Source organism: Felis catus, chromosome B2 (assembly GCF_018350175.1).
Source record: "Felis catus isolate Fca126 chromosome B2, F.catus_Fca126_mat1.0, whole genome shotgun sequence".
Classification (NCBI taxonomy): Eukaryota; Metazoa; Chordata; class Mammalia; order Carnivora; family Felidae; genus Felis; species Felis catus.
Window position 1 is genome coordinate 139,411,776 of NC_058372.1, and position 20,568 is coordinate 139,432,343.

At 41.3% G+C, this 20,568-nt stretch overlaps 1 protein-coding gene across 2 annotated transcripts in view; it reads right to left on the bottom strand.

Moving 5' to 3' along the window:
- TFB1M (transcription factor B1, mitochondrial) overlaps positions 1-20,568 on the bottom strand; it is a 65,877-nt gene that overhangs the window by 22,472 nt on the left and 22,837 nt on the right. For both annotated transcript variants that reach the window (XM_003986680.5, XM_045058273.1), the window contains exon 5: positions 6,879-6,998. In XM_003986680.5, the coding sequence (XP_003986729.1) occupies positions 6,879-6,998 (120 nt within the window). The remainder of the gene's footprint in view (positions 1-6,878; positions 6,999-20,568) is intronic.

The following is a 20,568-nucleotide window of genomic DNA, read 5'->3' on the forward strand; positions in this document are numbered from 1 at the left end:
TATAGAACTCCAGAAATACGTGGATTATTCAGGGTTTAAAAATGTCAGCCTGAAAAACTTAAATAAGCTTTATTTGCTCATGGAAGCATTTTTCAATTGTGAATCTGCACTGTAAAACATTTTGTCTTGTAATTGGTAAAATAATTTTATGAACTCAATAGTGAAATGAAAATACAAGATTTTAAAAATTCTGACTTAACTCTATTCACTAAAAACTCCAGAAGTTTAAGAAACACTAGAGTAAGTCAATTTGATAAATTTTATGAATCTAACCTAGGAAGTTGCATTTTCTGTAGATAGAAAAGAATTTTGGGTTCAAATTTTGGGGCCTAGAGAGGTTAATAAAAATAATGAGTTTGACAAGAATTTAGGTCAACTATTCTGAACAGGATTATTCTAGTTCACGGAAGTAAAAGCCTTGCCTTGATTAAGTTGGTTTGTCTAAAGACCAATAACCAGGAGGGATTACAGATTCTCCAGAAAAATTCTAAGGTGGTATAAATACGTTCTTGAAATATCACAAAAGAAATTCTCATATCTAATTCTCAGGGTTGGTTGAGAAGAAGTACTGACTTTTAGGAAACTTCTTTGAGCATCTATAGAGAATTAACCCCCTCTCTGGACTCCCCAGTGAACCTGCCTGTACCTCTATTTTAGCACTTTTTTTCACTTGTGTTATGAGTTATTTGTGTTTATGACTTTCTCCTCTTGTATTCAGAAAGGTTTAGCCATAGGGATAGGCTTGTGCCATTATTTTATCTTCTCTAGAAGATTCTTCTCCTTTCTTAAGAAAATAAAAATTTTTTAAAATTTGTTCAATGCAACCATCCATTGGGAATGGGAATATTTAGCAGATATTCCCAATCTGCTAAATAGTACAACTATTTCAGAGCAGCAGAGAATTCTCTTAGAACCAAAATTTAATCATTTGATTTACTATTTTCCTTTATCATAATACAGCCTCTCTCCTCTTTGATAACTGTTTTCCTAGATTACAAATAAATTCCTTGCATGTAATATTTATAACATGATGAAAAGCATCTCAAGAAAACTGCTATGAATATGTTTAATTTGTCAAAAAGCAAACATTCTTCAATAAAGTGAACCAAAAACATAGCTAGTTTTTTTTCAAATAATAAATATTTTCATGAGGCCTTAATCCTTGAGGAAAGAACATTAACTAACTGCATGTGTATCTTACCGCAAAATCAAGGATAAGGTTGATAACAACCTCTAAAAATGCCCTCAACTAAGTAACTAAAACAAAGAAAAACTTTCCATTAAAAATATTCTAAAATCTACCTTAAGAAACACTTGGTAAAATTTAAATAGCTTCAAGACTCTGGACTGTGGTCAGAACCCTAAGTATAAAAGCCTAAAGTAAAGATCTTTGTTTCTGATACATTGGGGTCCTACACTATTCAAAATGTTATAGATGCTCATATGTGCATTACGAGAAGAAAGAAAGCTATATGGTCAACTGGTTTTCTTCATTACAATGGCCATCTGTTCTAGGATAGAAAATACCTGAAAGCACAAATAAATTAAACCTGATGATGACCTGTAAGACATCTCCAGTCATTGGGTCCTGTCTGGGATCTAACAGGATCTATTATTTTGGAAGAAACCATTTACAATGTCTGAAAACTTGAGATGCTAAAGGGAGGTGGTACTGAAAACGAGTTTTCTGAGCCTGGCTTAGAAAAAGCTGAAAACTGTTATAGGAGGGAAGAAGGACTGAATTCCTACAGTCACCCCAAAGCTCAGTCAACTGTGGTGGACAACATGGCAGAGGAGGTGGATGGTGGGAGCAGAGACCATGGAGACCTCTCAGACCACGCTTCAAGACGGACAAGGAGGGCTAACACTACTGGTTGGGCCCCATTCTAAATAGATCATCTCGATCCAAAAAACCATATGATACAATTTTTTTCATGCTGTCTACCTTCCTTAATGAATCTCACATGAAACTTTATATGACTTTATTCTTGAGAGTTTGGGCAAGCAAGAAGAAATCTGTTCCTCACCAGCTGTGAACTCCCTGATGCAGACTCCATGTCTGATGGTGCTCCTATCCCTTTCATCTTTCAGGCATCACCAACCGCCCCCCTCCGCCCCCGCCCCCGCCCCAGCCTAGCCTGGCCTTTCCACTCAATACACATCCGACAAAGAAACAGATGAGTTTTTATAATACATATCCTATAGTAACTCATCCAGTAGTAGTTCTGCTAAAACAGACACCGCTTTATTGATTTTTATTTTTGGCAGAGAAACTCTGTTTCTGTAATTAGCATGTAATAGTAACAGTCTTGTTTAATATCCAACTATTTTCCACAGATGATTAATCACAAGTAACACTGCCAAAATGGAATCTCTTAAAAATGTGCAAAGAGGAGGACCGAAGAGGGCGGTGGAGGAAGACCACCCCTGGCTCACCTCCTCCATGGACACAGCAGATAACAGGTACATCTGTGTGACTAACCCTAAATAGGACCTGACGACAGCAGAACGGATCTTGCAGCTAATCACAGCAGAGGCAACACTGGAAAGGGGAGGAGGAACAGAACTGTGGTTGGGAACCAAACCCTGAGTGACACTGACCACAGGAGACAGCAGGGAGAAGGGAGATCACACCGGACACCAGATACCCCAGCACCGGGAACACAAGCACCCACTGCATCTGGCCTTGAAAACTAGCGGCGCTTAACTTAGGGAGCTTTTAAAATCAGCGGGGCTTAACTCTGGGTACCTCAAAAATCAGTGGGATTAACTCCAGGAGAGCAAGAGGACATAGGAAACTGAGTCCCCACCCTTAAAGAGCCAACATATTAAACAGCTCCACCCAAGCACAGCACAACACCAGGAGCTTGAGAAGTGCCCACGGAATACGTGCAGGAGATTTACTTACGAATCTCAAAAGTGCACTGGAGGGGCAGGGGTCTTCAGAAGACCTCCCCGAGAACAAAGCGCTGGCAAACACCATTTCTCATCCCCGCTCTTGGCCTAGCCAGCCGGACTTGTGCGGGAACCAGCACTAACACTCCCCACCTGTCTAGCTAGTGCCGTACCCCGTCCCCTCATGTGCTCCTGCGGACTGGCCCCATCTAACCTGCCCACCGTGGCAGGCATCCCTCCAAAGCGGCTCCTGCCCTGCCACACACTGCAAGCAGCCCTGGCAGGGCTCGGGGCCACTCCAAAAGTGCCACCTGCCCCGGGGAGAGGGAGAGGAAAGCCCACGCAGCACGGTGTCCAGCTGCAGTAGCTGAGCCTTTTCGCTGGCTACGCAGGGACAGAGCCTTGCCATTCAGTGGGCCCGCAGCTGCGGCAGAGGCTGACTGCAAACACCTAGTCTGATCACTGACTTTACCCACCTACAAGCCCAGGTAGTCCTCAGACAGGCACCTCAACAGCACAAGGACCAAACCCCGTCCAGCACACCCACAGCACACGAAAGTGGGTCACTGCAGCTGACTGGGCTGAAGACAAACATGGCTCAGCCACGACGGCACGGTGCATGCCGTCCACATAGGGGATGCCCCTGGAGCACCTGCTTCTGGTGCCCAGGGTGCACTGTGCTACAGGGCACCACATGACCTCTTCTATGCAAGGCTACTACTTTTAAGGCCGGGAGACGTAGCTGACTTCCCTAATACACAGAAACAAAGTTACACAGAAACAAAGAGTCAGGAGTGTGTCCCAAATGAAAGAACAGGACAAAAATCACAGCAAAGGAGCTAAATGAGCGAAGATAAGCAAAATGCCTGATAAAAAAATTAAAAGGAATGGTCATAAAGATACTGGACTTGAAAAAAGAATGGATAAACTAAAAACTTCAACAAAGAGAAAATGTAAAACAGAACCAGAGATGGGGAACTCAATAAGTAGAATTAAAAAAAGACACTAGAGGGAACCAACAGCAGATCAGGGGAGGCAGAAGAATGGGTCAGTGATCCAGAAGACGGCGCAATGGAAAGCAATTAAGCTGAACAGCAAAACAAAAAAAGAATAAAAAATGAGAGTATGTTAAGGAACTCAGAGACATCATCAACTGTATTAACAACTGCATCATAGGGATCCTAGGAGGAGAAAATATAAAAAGGCAGAACTCTTATTTGAAGAAATAACAGCTGGAACACCTTCCCTAACCCAGAAAAGGAAAGAGACATCTGGATCCAGAAAGCACAGAAAACCCCTAACAAGATTAACCCAAGGATGTCCACACCAAGGCACAAAATAATTAAAATGTAAAAAAAGTAACAATAAAGAGAGAATTTTAAAAGTAGCATGAGAAAACACAGTTACATACAAGGGAAATCCCATAAGGCTTTGGCAGATACATTCAAAGTGCTGAAAGGAAAAAACCTGCAAGCAGGAATACTATCCAGCAGGATTTTTATTCAGAATTGAAGATGAGATGAGGAGTTTCCCCAAACAAACATTAAAAAGAGATCATCGCCACTAAAACATCCTTATAGGAAGTGTTAAAGGGACTTGAGGGGAAAGGAAAGGCCATAACTAGAAGTTATGAAAGGAAAAAAAAACTTCAGAGATAAAAGCAAACTTCTAATAAATGTAGATTAATCATTTAAGAAAGTATGGAGGTTTAAATACAAAAGTAGTAAAATCAATTATATGTACCAAACTCAGCCAAGGGATTTCATATTTTACAACATAAAAAGATGTAAAATATGATATCACATACATAAGACATGGACAGGGTAAGTAAAAATTTAGTGCTTTTAGAATATGTTCAAACTTAAGCAACCATAACTTCATACAGACTTCTATACACATTAAGACATACATGAACCTAATGGTAACCACAAATCAAAAACCTGTAACAGATATACAACAAATAAAGATAAAGAAATTCAAGCATAACACTAAAGAAAGCCATCAAACCACAAGGGAAGAGAGCAAGAGAAGAAGAAAGGAATAGAGAACTATAAAAACATACTGTGTATGTGCATTACACCATACACAAAAATAAACTTAAAATAAACTAAAAACCTAAATGTGAGACCAAAACCATAAAACCCCTAGAAGATAACATAGGCAATAATCTCTCTGACATAGCCATATTTTTCTACATATGACTCCAGAGGCAAGGGAAACAAAGGCAAAAATAAACTACCGGGACTACACCAAAATGAAAAGCTTTTGCACAGCAAAGGAAACCATCAACAAAACAAAAAGCAACCTATTAAATGGGAGAAGATATTCGCAAATGACAGATCTGATAAAGGGTTAGTATCCAAGTTATACAAAGAACTTACACAACTCAACACCAAAGAATTCAATTAAAAAAAATGCACAGAGGACTTGAGTAAACATTTTTTCCAAAGACGACATCCAGATGGCCAACAGACACATGAAAAGAGGCTCAACATCCCTAATCATCAAGAAAATGCAAATCAAAACCACAATGAGACATCACCTTGTATCTGTCAGAATGGCTAGAATCAAAAAGACACGAAATAACAAATGTGGGTGAGATTGTGGAGAATAAGGAACCCTTGTGCCCTGTTGGGAGAAATGTAAATTGGTGCAACTACCGTGGAAAACAATTTGGACATTTTTCAAAGACTTAAAAATAGAAATACCATATGATCCAGTAATATGACTACTAGTATTTATCCAAAAAAACACAAGCACACTAATTTGAAAAGATATATACACCCCTATTTATAGCAGTTATTATTTACAACAACCAAGATATGGCAGTAATCCAAGTGTCCATTTATAGATGAATGGATAAAGAAGATGTGGTACATATGCATGCATGTACACACACACACACACACACACACACACACACACACACACACACAAGGAATATTACTCAGCCATAAAATAAGAATGAGATCTTGCCTTTTGTAATAACATGGATGGACCTAGAGTGTATATGCTAAGTGAAATATGTCAGGGAAAGACAAATACCATGATTTCAATTACATATGGAATCTAAAAAACAAAACAAATGAACAAATAAGACACAAAGAAACAAACAAACCTAAAACCAGACTTAACCACAGAGAACTGGTGGTTGCCAGAGGGGAGGGGGGTGAGAAGATGGGTAAAATAAATACAACTTCCAGTTATAAAATAAATAAGTCATTGAGCACCTGGGTGTCTCAGTCGATTGAGCATCCAATTCTTGATTTCAGCTCAGGCTGCGATCTCACAGTTCATGGGGTCGAGCCCCGTGTCGGGCTCTGTGCTGACAGTGTGGAACCTGCTTGGGATTCTCTTTCTCCCTCTCTCTCTGTCCCTCTCCTGCTCGCATGTGCACGCTCTCTCTCTGTCTCTCTCTCTCTCTCTCTCTCTCTCTCTCTCTCTCTCTCTCACACACACACACACACACACACATGCTCTCTCTCTCAAAATAAATAAACTTTTATTTACTGTGTGAGCACTGAAGAATGTAGAAAATTTTGGACCAATATGTTGTACAACTGAAACTGACATAACACTGTATGTTAATTGCACTTCAAATAAAAAAAAAAGGTGGAAAAAAATTCATGATAAAAAATGTTTGAGGTAACTTGAATTTAGAAATCTATGCAGAAATCACAGAACGAATACTGATTTCTTTTTCTGAAGATGAGGTGACCAAACAACTTATCTTCCATCCTAGAATACTTTTAAGAGTACAAGGTGATAATACCACCACCACCAGGGCAGCATGGGTAAACCTAGACATTTGGTCACTGTAAAAGGGAGAAAAATTAGGACAAAAACTATTCACACATTGTGATTTTCTTATTCAGGAGAGATAAACAGTACAGTTTGCATGGAAGTGAAGATCAGATCCTAGAGATAATTTCCTATGACACATTCTCAGATGAACAAAGATTTACAAATAAACAGAAACTCACCTCTGGTTTAGGGACAAAAGCCCGACCCGGAATGGTCAAGATGTGCTGAACGTTGCAGAGGTACTGGGCCATAACAGAAAGGCGACTGCGCTGTTTGCTTCCTGTACTGGCTGTAAGTCTCTAGGACAAAAAGGAATTTTTAGCAAATAATTAATCCAGTCTGATTAGACAGAATGCAGCCAACATCCTATTATCTATGGACACTAGATGGAGTGTTGAGATAAATTTTGAAACTATAGGCTATCTGACACATGATACACAGGCAGCATGGGGAACATTTTCCTCCAATATCAGCAGACGCGAACCTAGGAAATGTGAATTATATCCTATATGATGCACTCAAAAATCCAGTAAGAAAACTTCCCTATCACTGGATGCTGGGGATTTTCAAACCACTGTTATATTATGTAGAAGAAGGTCCTATATGAAACAAATATCAGTCTATATTTGATGAATGAAGAAATTAGTAAGCATAATTAAGAACTAAAAAGACTTATTTAATCTTATGAATTACCAAAATATATGAAGGAACATTTTCAATAGTGTGCTTTTCTTTATTTAAATCTAATAAAACTTAGGGTCGCCTGGGTGGCCCAGTCGGTTAAGCTGCCGACTTCGGCTCAGGTCATGATCCCACGGTCTAGGAGCATAAGCCCTACGTCAGGCTCAGTGCTGACAGCTCAGAGCCCGGAGTCTGCTTCAGATTCTGTGTCTCCGGGTCTCTCTGTCCCTCCCCCATTTACACTCTGTCTCTTTCACTCTCAAACATAAACATTAAAAAAATCTTTTAATCTAATAAAACTTTGAATATTCAGAACTCTTGGAGAGTGTTCTTTTGTTTTTGCAAAAACCAGGAATTTCATCTTTTAAGAACCTAAACAATTTTAAAACCAGGTGTATCTAAGATTTTTTTTAATGTTTTATTTATTTTTGAGACAGAGAATGAGCAGGGGAAGGGCAGAGAGAGAGGGAGACACAGAATCCGAAGCAGGCTCCAGGCTCTGAGCTGTCAGCCCAGAGCCCAACGCGGGGCTTGAACTCAGTAACTGCGAGATCATGACCTGAGCCGAAGTCGGACGCTTAACCGACTGAGCCACCCAGGCGCCCCAAAACCAGGTATATCTAAATTAACTCATAATTGCAATGCAATGTCAACCAAAATCTCAAAGGATGTTTGGAAGGAAATTTACATTAAATTCCCTAAAATTTTATATGGAAAGACAAAGGGCCCAGGGTAGCCAGAAAGCTCCTGAAGAACATCAACATGGGGCAGGCTGGGGCAGACTCACCCCACCAGACATCAAAATTAAGGCCAAGTATGGCATTACTCTACGCACAGACCAACAGAACAACGACCTTGGAAACAGACCCAAGCACATGTGGATGTTTGCTGTGTGACAGATGTAAGGCAGCAACCACTAATAGAAGAAGGATGGACCACTCGATCTGTGATATTGGTAGAAGTAGGTATATCTACAGGAGAAAAGAGTAACTCCCCATCTCGTACCATAACCAAAAATAAATTCCAAGTGCATTAACAAAAAATAAAGAGCAAAAACTTAAAAATTTTTATAAGTATTTATTACTCCATGCTAGGCAAAAATTTCTTGAAGATGCAAAAGCAAAAGCCATAAGAGACTGATCCTTCACTCTATTAAAATTTAAAACTTCCATAATAAAAAAACACTATAAACATAAGTCACAGAGAGAAGGTATTTGAAACTCCTTTGACAAAGGATTAGTGTTCAAAACATAGGAGAACTCCTACACATCAGTAACTGAAAGATAAACAATAGAAAATATGCTAAGAAATACACTAAGAGCACCCAAATGAACCATAACCATGAACTATGCTCAACCACATTACAAATTAAGGACATACACATTTCAGCTATAATGAGATAAGCTTTCCTATCCTCGAAATGAACAAAATTTCAACAACAACAACAAAAAGAGCCTGGCAGAACCTAGAATTGGTGAATATATGGAGCCAGAGGAACCCCCACCTACCGCTAGGGAGAACAGGTACAAGCACTCTGCATTACAATTTGGCAAAATATACAGGAGAGCCGAAGCTGAGTACACCCTCATGACCCTTTAGGTCTACCTTCAGGACATGCCCTAGAGAACAGTACATATACTTCCACAAGGAAATACCGTGGAAGAATGTTCCCTACCACATCATACACGCATAGCGTCAAAAATGGCGAGAAAAACATAAAGGCCCGTCAACAGGAATGAATAAGCAAACTGTGGTAATTTTGACAATGGAATACTAAGTAACAGTTAAAATGAGTAAGAAGGTGTTACCAGCAGAGATCCCAAAATAGAGCAGAAAATGATGAAGTGGCAGAAAACATGTGGAGTATGACTCCATGTATATAAAAACTTCAAAACATTACCCCTCATTGTTTCCTGTGTGTGAATATATATGTATCTGCAAAACACATGCATGGGAATGATGAATACCGATTTTGAGTACAACTCACAGGAGAGAAAGAAAGGGGGCAGAAGAGGGTTTTAAGCATATCTGTAACATTTTATTTCTTAAAAAAAAAATGACATAAAAATGTGGCAATATGTTTAGACATAACTGAGTGGAGGATGAAAAAAAATGAGGCACACTGACTTGTAAAAAATGTATCCTGCTTCTCTATGTTCTCAGAGTTTACTGGATACCCTGAGCCTCTTCTAAGTGATACAGGGTCAGCATTACAAACGCCAATGGCTGCTGGATTAATCGCAGAGTTGAGCACGTTGGCCGTGTGCCACACCACTGAATGAATGAGTGTTTACTGCACTGCGTTTTGTCTTCCTGCTTCACTGTCATGTGCAGATCCCTAAAATCCCCTATTATTTGCTACTTCTGACCTGTGTGGACACGAAAACCACATAATTTGGCTCGCAAGAGCTTTGCCTTACGTAGGTTTTAAAACTGAGATGCTCAGGGCGCCTGGGTGGCTCGGTAGGTTAAGCATCCGACTTTGGTTCAAGTCATGATCTCACAGTTCGTGGGTTCGAGGCCCACCTCAAGCTCTGTGCTGTCACCCGGGAACCTGCTTCAGATGCTGTGTCTCCCTCTCTCTCTGCCCCTCCCCTGCTTGTGCTCTGTCTCACTCTCGAAAATAAACGAACGTTAAAAAAAAATTATTAAACTGAGATGCTCAGAAGATTTCCTGTGGGAAAAGTAATAGATTTCGTAGCATCTGTTTTGTTACTCAGAAGCCATCCCTCCACCTCATCCCTCTTTTTAAATTACCTGGCTCCGGTCTATATTTAGACAGTTGAAGTGACTGGGAGGCCCAGTTCAGGATAAGTGATAGGCTGCTACAATATAAATGACAAAGCAAATTGTTCCTTAGTAAACTGTAAAACCAAGAAATGCAGATATTCAAGCAAAAAAAAAAAAAAAAAAAAAAAAAAGACAAACACCAGAAGCACGTATTTAAAGAATAAACTTATGGATCAAAGGGTCAAAAATATTTCTAGTTCCTCACGAATTTCTTTTGGAGCTTAAATGTACCATTGCCATAAAAGTAAAAACTTCAAAGTGCACTGTGCAACAGGCACAATTCAAAGCAGTTGTGTAAAACTAAAATCTAGTGTGAACTTAATCCCAAAATAAAAAAAAAAAAAAAATAGGGGCACCTGGATGGCTCAGTCGGTTGAGCGTCTGACTTCGGCTCAGGTCATGATCTCAGGGTCCGTGAGTTCGAGCCCGCGTCGGGCTCTGTGCTGACCGCTCAGAGCCTGGAGCCTGTTTCAGATTCTGTGTCTCCCTCTCTCTCTGACCCTCCCCCGTTCATGCTCTGTCTCTCCCTGTCTCAAAAAAAAAAAAAAAAAAAAAAAAAAAACCAAAAAAACAAAACAAAAAACAAACGTTAATAAATAAATAAATAAATAAACCAGGGGTGCCTGGTTGGCTCAGTCAGTTGAGCGTCTGACTTCACCTCAGGTCATGCCCTCACAGTTTATGAGATCGAGCCCCACACAGGGCTCTCTGCTGTCAGCACAGAGCCTGCTTCGGATCCTTTTGTACCCCTCTCAACCCCTCCCCCCAACTCTCTCTCTCTCAAAAATGAATGAACATTAAAAAAAAAAGAAAGTCTGCATATGAAAATTAGTACTTATGCTGGATTGTTTTCCAATATTTTACCTTATATCTCAAAGGTGTTCTCACTGATGAATTCAACAAAATTTTAAAAATCACTTTAACCAACGAGCAAACCAGTGAGGCACAGAGGGTAAACGAATTGGACGTGAAGGCATGCTTAAGTATATTTCACTCAGGGTGCTAGGCAGGCCTCCACTCCTGCCAGTAAAGCCTGACCCCTCAACTTGACCCATCCAAACTTTGCAGCAAATACACCTAGGCTGTGGAGATGAAAATTGTGGATAATACACCTGAATTCAGAAGAAAGCAGCACATTCATTACGGAAAAATTCAAGCCACAGAACAGAAAGCTCTGCAAAAATTTCGTTAAAAACTAGCACAAGAGGGGCACCTGTGTGGCTCAGCTGTTTAAGCAGCTGACTTCTGTTCAGGTCATGATCTCGCAGTTTGTGGGTTTGAGCCCCGCATCGGGCTCTGTGCTGACAGTTCAGAGCCTGGAGCCTGCTTCGGATTCTCTATCTCCCTCTCTCTCTGCCCCTCCCCCACTCCTGCTCGGTCTCTAAAAATTAAATAAACATTAAAAAAACATTTTTAAACCCCCCCCCCAAAAACAACAACAATAACAACAAACTAGCACAAGAGTTACATGGTCAAAATCAGTCATCCAAACAGGACTTAATATTTCTATGATACGTTATATGTAAAGCTATTAGAGTTCAAACTCCATTACACGGTAGAGATTTTAACAACAAAAGGCCAGGAAACCAAACCAGTTAATTTTTCAGTAAAAGGAAACCTCTAACCCTGGAGATTTTAAAAGCCTTCTGAGGCAGTTTAAGAAAAACCAGGGGTCAAAGATTTCACAAAGGCAGTGTTATTTTCTTCCTCATTCATCTAAAATCATTTTAAGTAGAAAAATTAGGCTTATTCTTGGGAAGCTACACAGCCAAATATGAGGGACACTGAAAACGACATACTTCCTGGCAAGGTAACTCCCTCCCTCCCTGCTAGGGATGGACCATTAAGCAGCAGGGGCCCCTGAAGATGGGAGGAGAGCAACAAGCTGATCCTGGACCCAGAAAGGAAAGAGCACAGGTCCGGTCACACGGAGAACTTAAACATCATGACTGCAGCAGAAAACACACGACCTGGGTTCAAGTTCAGCTTTCCCTGTAACCAGCTCCGTGACCTTCTGCCAGACCTTAACTTATGTTGAGCCTCAGTTTCATCATCTATGAAATGAGGTTAGATGAGATTTGTTAAGGTCTCATTTACTGCTACACAGTCTGATTCTATTTTATGAGCTGGAACTTTATACTGTCTATATGTTCTTTAATGTGTGCGAGCTGAATTCTTAGCTTTAGACCCTGCAGACCTGGAGAGAAGAGGACTGTGCTCAGTTGCTTCTGCTCTACAACTCAACAAAGCCAAGCAAAGTGAATGCCTAACGAGCGCTATCTGTGGAATATAAAATCACAAATATGACACTGTCAAGGGCAAACAGAGGGTATATGGAAAATACTGCTCGCCATATATTGTCCTGTTTAGACTTTCACTCGCAAAATGTGAAAATTGGTCAGAGGACCAGTGTTAACCATGCTTCTGGAGCATTCCATAAATTATAGATTCAATGTAAACTCTTCTTGATACCCGTACTAAAATTTAACTAAAATCAACATTTTTTTTTTCTGGTTAAAGAAAAATAATTGCATATGCTGAAGTTAAAGCAACACTGTTATTAATAATCACAACTGACATTCTGAGTCACTGAAAATATTCCTCCACCTCTTAAGCCTCTGTTCCTTTGCATTTTCCCCCAAAAGAATTAGAGTACATAGTGTTTTGCATCTCTATTGTGTTATTCAAGAACAGAAATACCATAATAATCATGTCATCTGAGAAAATAAAAGTCCAAGAACAAATCAAAAGGCTGAGAAAACAAGAAAACTATTAATATATGCTCAACTCAAACACACAGAAGAGAGTTAGAATCATAAGCCGGGAATGACATGGGCCTTAGGAAAGTAGTGATGCCTTACAGTTCCTAACAAACACAAAAGGGCCCTACGTTTTTGGGATGGAAAATTCTAAGATGGCTGAGAAAAAGATTTTATGGCTAAATACCCTAAAGCAAAGGTTCCTATCCTCGGCATTGCTGACGTTTCCGGCTGGTAAATGTGGAGCGATTCTCTGTTGTTGGGGCTATCTTGCGCACTGAAGGATGTCTCCCGGCTTCCCTAACCTCTACCCACTAGACACCAAAAGCACCCCCCAGTTGCGACAACCAAAAATATCTCCAGACGGGCAGAAGTGAGGAATACAGCAAAGCAGGAGGATCCTGAGCTCACTCCCGTGAACATAGCACAGCTTCAGCTGCGTACAGAGCAACTCTCCCTGAGAATGACCTGACAACTGGGAGAACAGCGGAGGTAGCTGTAAATATAAAGACAAAGCCTCAAACAGGGAAAGAGGGACAAAGACATGGTCAGGTCAGGAACCAAACCCAAGAGTGAGAGAAGATATATCCCAGGTGCAAACGTCCTCCCTGGGAAGTGAGGGGTTACAGCCCCACACCAGGCACCCCCCACCCTGGGGATCTGCACCAGGAAGTTAAGTTCCCATAACTTCTGTTTTTGAAAATCAGCTGGGCTTTGCTTTGGGAGAATTGGAAGGCTAGCGGAAATGGAGATTCTGCGCTTAACGAGACTACACATAACCTCACTTGCTCCGAGACTCCGCAAAGAGGCGGCCGCTTGAAAAGTGGCCATATGTGCAGAAAATATATTGCCTGATTTTAGGGAGCAGGCCAAAGGGGCAGGGTTGTGTAAGAACTTTATCCAAGAGTGGACATGCTGGCAGGCACTATTCTTCTTACCCTCTCAGCCTACACGTCCGATGCTGGCGGGCACCAGTCTGACACTCTCCATATACCTTTCTGGCACCGCTTGCCCTGCCCCGGTGTTCCCCTGAAGACCTGCATTGCCGAACCTGCCTTCCTGCCAGGTGCTCCTGGACTCCTACCCTGTACACCTGGCAGAGAGCCTCATGGAGACTGTTGCCCCCAAAATCAACTCTTGCCGGGGAAGTGGGTGGGGCATCTCTGCCCCCCAGTGTACCTGTTGCAATCACAGCCCAGTGCCAACAGAGGGGTGCATACAGCCAACAGGGGACACCCCTGAAGCACATGGTTCTGGTGGCCCACGGCACACCTTCCACATAAGGCCACCTCCTTCAAGAACAGGAATCCCAGCTGACCTACCTAGTATATAGAAACAAATACAGAGTTAGACAACATGAGCAGACAGTAGAAAAGGTTCCAAATAAAACAGGACAAAGCCTGAAAAAGAACTAAACAAAAAGAGATAAGCAATCTACCTAATAAAGAGTTCAAAGTGATGGTTATAAAGATGTTCACCAAACTCGGAGGGAGTGGATCAACTCAGCAAGGACTTAAATAAAGAGATAGAAAATATAAAAAAGAGCCAGTTACAGCTGGAGAATACAATAACTGCAAGGGAAAAACAACAGAGGGAGTCAAGAGCAAATCAGGGGATGCAAAAGAACAGATCAGTGATCTGGAGGATAGGGCAGTAGAAATCATTCAGGTTGAATGGCAAAAAGAAAAAAAGAATGAAAAAAATCAGGATGGGTTAAGGGACCTCTGGGACAACACTGGGCACACAACACCCATCTTATAAGGAGTCACACAGAAAGAAGAGAGAAAGGACCAGAAAACTTAATTTTAGGAAATAACGGAAAAGCTACCTAACAAGGAAAAGAAAACACAGATCTACGTCCAGGAAGCAGAGACACCCTAAACAAGATGAACCCAAAGAGGTCCATATGGAGACAGATAACCATTAAAATCTCAAAAATTAAAGACAAAGAAGGAGTCTTAAAAGCAGCAAGAGAAAAGCAACTGGTTATATAAAAGGAAATATCTATAAGAGCTGATTTTTCAGCAGAAAATCGGAAGGCCAGAACACATGATATATTCAAAGTGCTGAAAGAAAAAAACCTACAACCAAGAACACTCTACCCAGCAAGAAATATTATCATTCAGAATTAAAGGTGAGATAGTTGCCCAGACAAACAAAAGTTAAAGAAGTTCATCACCACTAAACCAGCCCTTGCAAGAAACGTTTAAGGGATTTCTTTAAGCAAAACAGAAAGTGCCATAACTAGATGAAAATCACAAAAGAAAAAATTTCACTGGTAACAGTATTATACATTAAAGGTAGTAAATCAACCCCTCATAAAAGCTAGTATGAAGGTTCAGACAAAAGTAGTCAAATCAACCATACCTATGATAATTAGGAATACACAACATAAAAAGACATAAAATAGGACATCAAGTACATAAAACATGGGCAGGAAGGATACAATTGTAATGCTTCTAGAATGGGTTCGAACTTAAGCAACCATCAAGTTAAATAGACTACAATGTTCGTTCCTAGGTTGTTATAGATAGCCAGAAGGCATGAGGTGGGGTCAAGGGAGATTGTTTTGTCTTTTAAAGTTTGTTTATTTATTTGTAAGAGAGAGAGCGAGAGAGAGCGAGAGAGCGAGAGCGAGAGCGAGAGAGAGAGAGAGCGCGCGCTAGCGTGCAAGAGCCAGCTCTGGAAGGCACACGCGTGGGGGGGGGAAGGACAGTGAGAAAGAGGGAGGGAGAGAATCCGATGCAGGCCCTACAGAGCCTGACGTGGGGCTCGATCCCACAAACCAGGAGATCATGATCTGAGCTGAACTCAAGAGTTGGATGCTGAACCGACTGAGCCACCCAGGCTCCCATTTTGTTTTGTTTAAAAAAAATTTTTTTTTTCATGTTTATTTATTTCTGAGACAGAGAGGGTCAGAGAGTGAGCAGGGGAAGGCAAAGAGAGAGAGGGAGACACAGAATCTGAAGCAGGCTCCAGGCTCTGAGCTGTCAGCACACAGCCTGACCCGGGGCTTGAACTCACAAACCATGACCTGAGCCGAAGTCAGTCGCTCAACTGACTGAGCCATCCAGGCGCCTTTTTTAAAAAAAAAAATTTTTTTAATGTTTACTTATTTCTGAGACAGAGAGAGACAGAGTTGTTTTGTTTTGTAAAACAGATGACGTTAGAGCAGGTTTCCTTTTTGATCGTAGTAATCCAGTAAAGAGGGAGTAATCAGTGATGGAAGAGAAAGAAGGTAATAGTTATAAATCATGATTTTAAGATTCTGACAGGTCAATAATTAAATAAAAGTCTCTGAAATTATATGAAAAACTTCCAGCAAAAGCTCCTTAATTCAGTTTTAAATTCCTTAATTTTGAATAGTTCTGTGAAGATTTCTGGTGTTTTGTTAGCTGCTTCTCATCACTTGTTTTTAAGCATTTAATTCTGAGTTTACGTGTACCCAGAATTCTGCTTGCTCAGTTTAACTTTCCTCATAATTTATACATGTCATAGATACTGAATCTGTGTCCACATGGATATTATTCTGTTGCGATTAGAAGATCAAGTTTTGGGAGCCGGACCAGCTTGGCCTAAGTCCCAGCTCTGCTACTTGGTAGCTGTGTGGTCTTGAAGAAGCTAATTAAAATCTCTGAGCTTCAGTATCCTTTCCTATCAAAAGTTAGTAAGTCGCAAGGATGAAAGGTTCAGCACAGGGAATACAGTCGGTGGTGTAATACCTTGTGTGCTGACAGACGGCAGCTACTCTCGGGGCAAACACAGCACAACGTGCACAGTTGCTGAATCCCTACATTGTACACCCGAAACTAACTTTGTGTGTCAATGTCAATTAAAAAATACTATTTCATTAGCTTGCTTTGAGGCTTAAATAAGAAAACGTACCTAAAGTGGCATCCATTGCATAGCAGACATTCCATATGTAAGAGCCGATATTATTATTATCAGTACCATACAGGCAAATTAAAAGCAAAGTGAAAAATATTCATATAATTAAAAATTTACAACTGTAAAACTCAATAAATTGCCAAGTGAGTTAAATGACAGAAATTTCTTCTGAATCACTCAAGTAATCTTTGCTTTCATATAGCTTTCAAAAGGTATACATTAAATATTTTATGGAACTAGACAGAGGCAGTGGTTGCCCAACAGTGTAAACGTACCACATTTGAGTAAGTCACGCACTACAAAAAAAAATGTCTCCAGATACTGCCAAATGTCCCTGAATGGGGGGCTGGGGGCAAAATCGTCTCCACAGAGACGATTTTCTCAAGTGGAACATGGGTAAAGAGAGAGGGAGAGATCTAAGGAACAGAATTCTTACACATGTGTAAATGCAGAGGAAGGCATCTAAAGAACAGAACTAATGTGACTACATTATATACATATGTGTGTGTTGTGTGTGTGTGTGTGTAATTCTCACATATGTATATAATTCTCTCAGGGGAATTCTGATATTAAAAAGTTGTCTACAGGGGCGCCTGGGTGGCGCAGTCGGTTAAGCGTCCGACTTCAGCCAGGTCATGATCTCGCGGTCCGTGAGTTCGAGCCCCGCGTCGGGCTCTGGGCTGATGGCTCAGAGCCTGGAGCCTGTTTCTGATTCTGTGTCTCCCTCTCTCTCTGCCCCTCTCCCATTCATGCTCTGTCTCTCTCTGTCCCAAAAACAAATAAACGTTGAAAAAAAAAATTAAAAAAAAAAGTTGTCTACAAAAAAACAAGTATGAAGCTGAATAAAATGTATAAAACGACACTTTGCATAAACTAAACAACAGCATTACGGGACTATGAGCACAGACACGGGAGAAAGAAGGTGAGAGGTGAGCCTTACAACTGAGCAGCTAACAGCCTGGAAGCCATACTCAGGCAGCAGCACAAGCAGGAGTAGAAACAGAGCCCAGTGGTCTGTCTGACGAGAGGAGACAGACGCCAGGCTCTGGGAGGCTAAGGCAGCCAGAACTTGTGAGGCACACTACTGGATACGGAAACACACACACACACACACACACACACACACACACACACACAAAGAGAGAGAGCGAGAGAGAGACAGAGACAGACAGGGGGCATGGGAGACAGGAAAGGGGAGGGTGCTCCTGAGATATGCAAAGGGATCCCTTCAAGTCTCTGACAGAGCATCGATCTAGAAGTGCTCATATGAGGTTGGGAGGCTGGAGAAAGTAGCATCAGAAAGTGGGACAAATGGAGGTCACACAGGGCTAGAGATAGTCTGTACACCCAACAGCCAAGTAAAGAGCTCTTGAAATACACGGGGTACCGGGTGGATTCCTCAGAAAGGTTGGGACTTAATAGTGTGACTTTAATTAGCCTCAGATTAAAGGCTGCTATAGACTTGTCATAAGCAAGTGTAAAAGCAAGCTCCAAACCAATATGCACGTGACTCATCTTTGTGCCAGAACAAAACCCACCACTCAGGCCAATACAACAAAATCCAGCCCTCCACGAGATTAAACAAAACAAAACCTCACAACATCTAGCATCTCGCCAAAAATTACCAGGCTTGTGGGGCGACTGGGTGGCTCAGTCGGTTAAGCATCCGACTTCAGCTCACGTCATGATCTCATGGGTTCGAGAGTTTGAGCTCTACATCAGGCTCAGTGCTGACAGCTCAGAGCCTAAAGCCTGCTTTGAAATCTGCATGTCTCTCTCTCTCTCTCTCTCTCTCTCTCTCTCTCTCTCTCTCTCTCTCTCTGCTCCTCTTCTGCTTGTGTGCTCTCTCTCAAAATTAAATAAATATTAAAAATAAAAAAAAATTACCAGGCTTGCAAAGAAGCAGAAAAGTAGGACCCATAGAAAGAGGGAGGGGAAAAAAAGCAAATGGTAAAATGATACAGAAATGACAGAGGTAGTGAAATTAATAAGCAAAGGTCTTACAACAGCTATTATAAATATTACACATATGTAAAGATGCCAAGGAAAGCATGAACATAATGAAGTAAGGGAAAATACAAGACCCAAATGGAACTTCTAGAAGTAAAACTACAATATCCAAAATGAAAACTGACTAAAATTAACAACAGAGTAGCCACTGGACAACAGAGTAGGGAATCTGAAGATACAGTAACTGGAAACTTTTTTTTTTATTTTTTTTTTCAACGTTTTTTATTTATTTTGGGGACAGAGAGAGACAGAGCATGAACGGGGGAGGGGCAGAGAGAGAGGGAGACACAGAATCGGAAACAGGCTCCAGGCTCTGAGCCATCGGCCCAGAGCCCGACGCGGGGCTCGAACTCCCGGACCGCGAGATCGTGACCTGGCTGAAGTCGGACGCTTAACCGACTGCGCCACCCAGGCACCCCGGAAACTTTTTTTTTTTATATTGTTGGTGTTTCGAAGTATATGTGTTTGTGACGGTTACAACGTATCAAGAGTTCTACGGAAGCTGTTCTGCAAAATATTACATACTATACAAACTATTCAAGTCAGAGAGCACCATTTTTTCAGTGTCTTTTCAACTGAGAAGAATCCTATTCAGCACACTTCTGAGGTGGTGCATACAGAGCAAGCTTTGTTTTTGTTCTTTATTTTCTTCTACAATAGCTTCATATTTCTCTTTCATTTCTGTCGATTCTAGGTGAGGCAGCTCTATTTCTGGATTTTCTAGGGGCAGCAGCTCCTAAGTGATGCTTTAAAAACGCACAGCACGGGGTGCCGGGGTGGCTTGATCGGTTAAGCATCCGACTTCGGCTCAGGTCATGATCTCACGGTCCGTGAGTTCGAGCCCCGCATCGGGCTCTGTGCTGACCGCTCAGAGCCTGGAGCCTGTTTCAGATTCTGTGTCTCCCTCGCTCTCTGCCCCTCCCCTGTTCATGCTCTGTCTCTGTCTCAAAAATAAATAAACGTTAAAAAAAAATGTATTAAAAACGCACAGCACTGTTAGGTTTCTCCGGTTCTTCATAGAAGGCTGCCAATACCCTGGCCAGTGTGTCCACACCCCCGACTTCTCCAGGCACCTTTAGGACTGCTCGTGCTTTGAGACGGTGCCTTTGTTAAGGCGCCACAGGGACAGTGGCAGCAGGGTGGCCGGTGGGCTCTAGGAACTGGAATTTTTTTATGTGTGAATTATTTTTTTTTTTTTTACGTATGGTGAATTATTAAATTGCTTCAATATCCAACCATTCACTAAATAATCTTTTTTTTTTTTCCTTTGCTGACACAGGATACAATCGTTATCAAATATGAAGTTGTCTGATTCTGGCTTTTTTTTTTTTTTTTTAATTTTCTTAATGTTTGTTTACCTTTGAGAGAGAGACAGACACAGAACTGGAAGCAGGCTCCAGGCTCTGAGCTATCAGCACAGAGCCCAATGCGGGGCTTGAACCCACGGACAGCGAGATCATGACCTGAGCCAAAGTCAGACATTCAACCAACTGAGCCAGCCAGGCACCCCTGATTCTGCGCCTTCTAATGTAGCCATCACTCCGTCTCATAAGGAGTCACAGTGCTTCAGTTATTAGAGTTTACAACACATTTTAACATTTGATAGGCAAGGCTTCTCTCATCACTCTTCTTTTTTTCAAAATTTCTTTTCCATTCTTGCAGGTCCACTCAAGATGATCCCTGGGACTTCACTCACTACATTTCAAGATGTTACTGAAAAAACATAATTTGGAAAAATGAA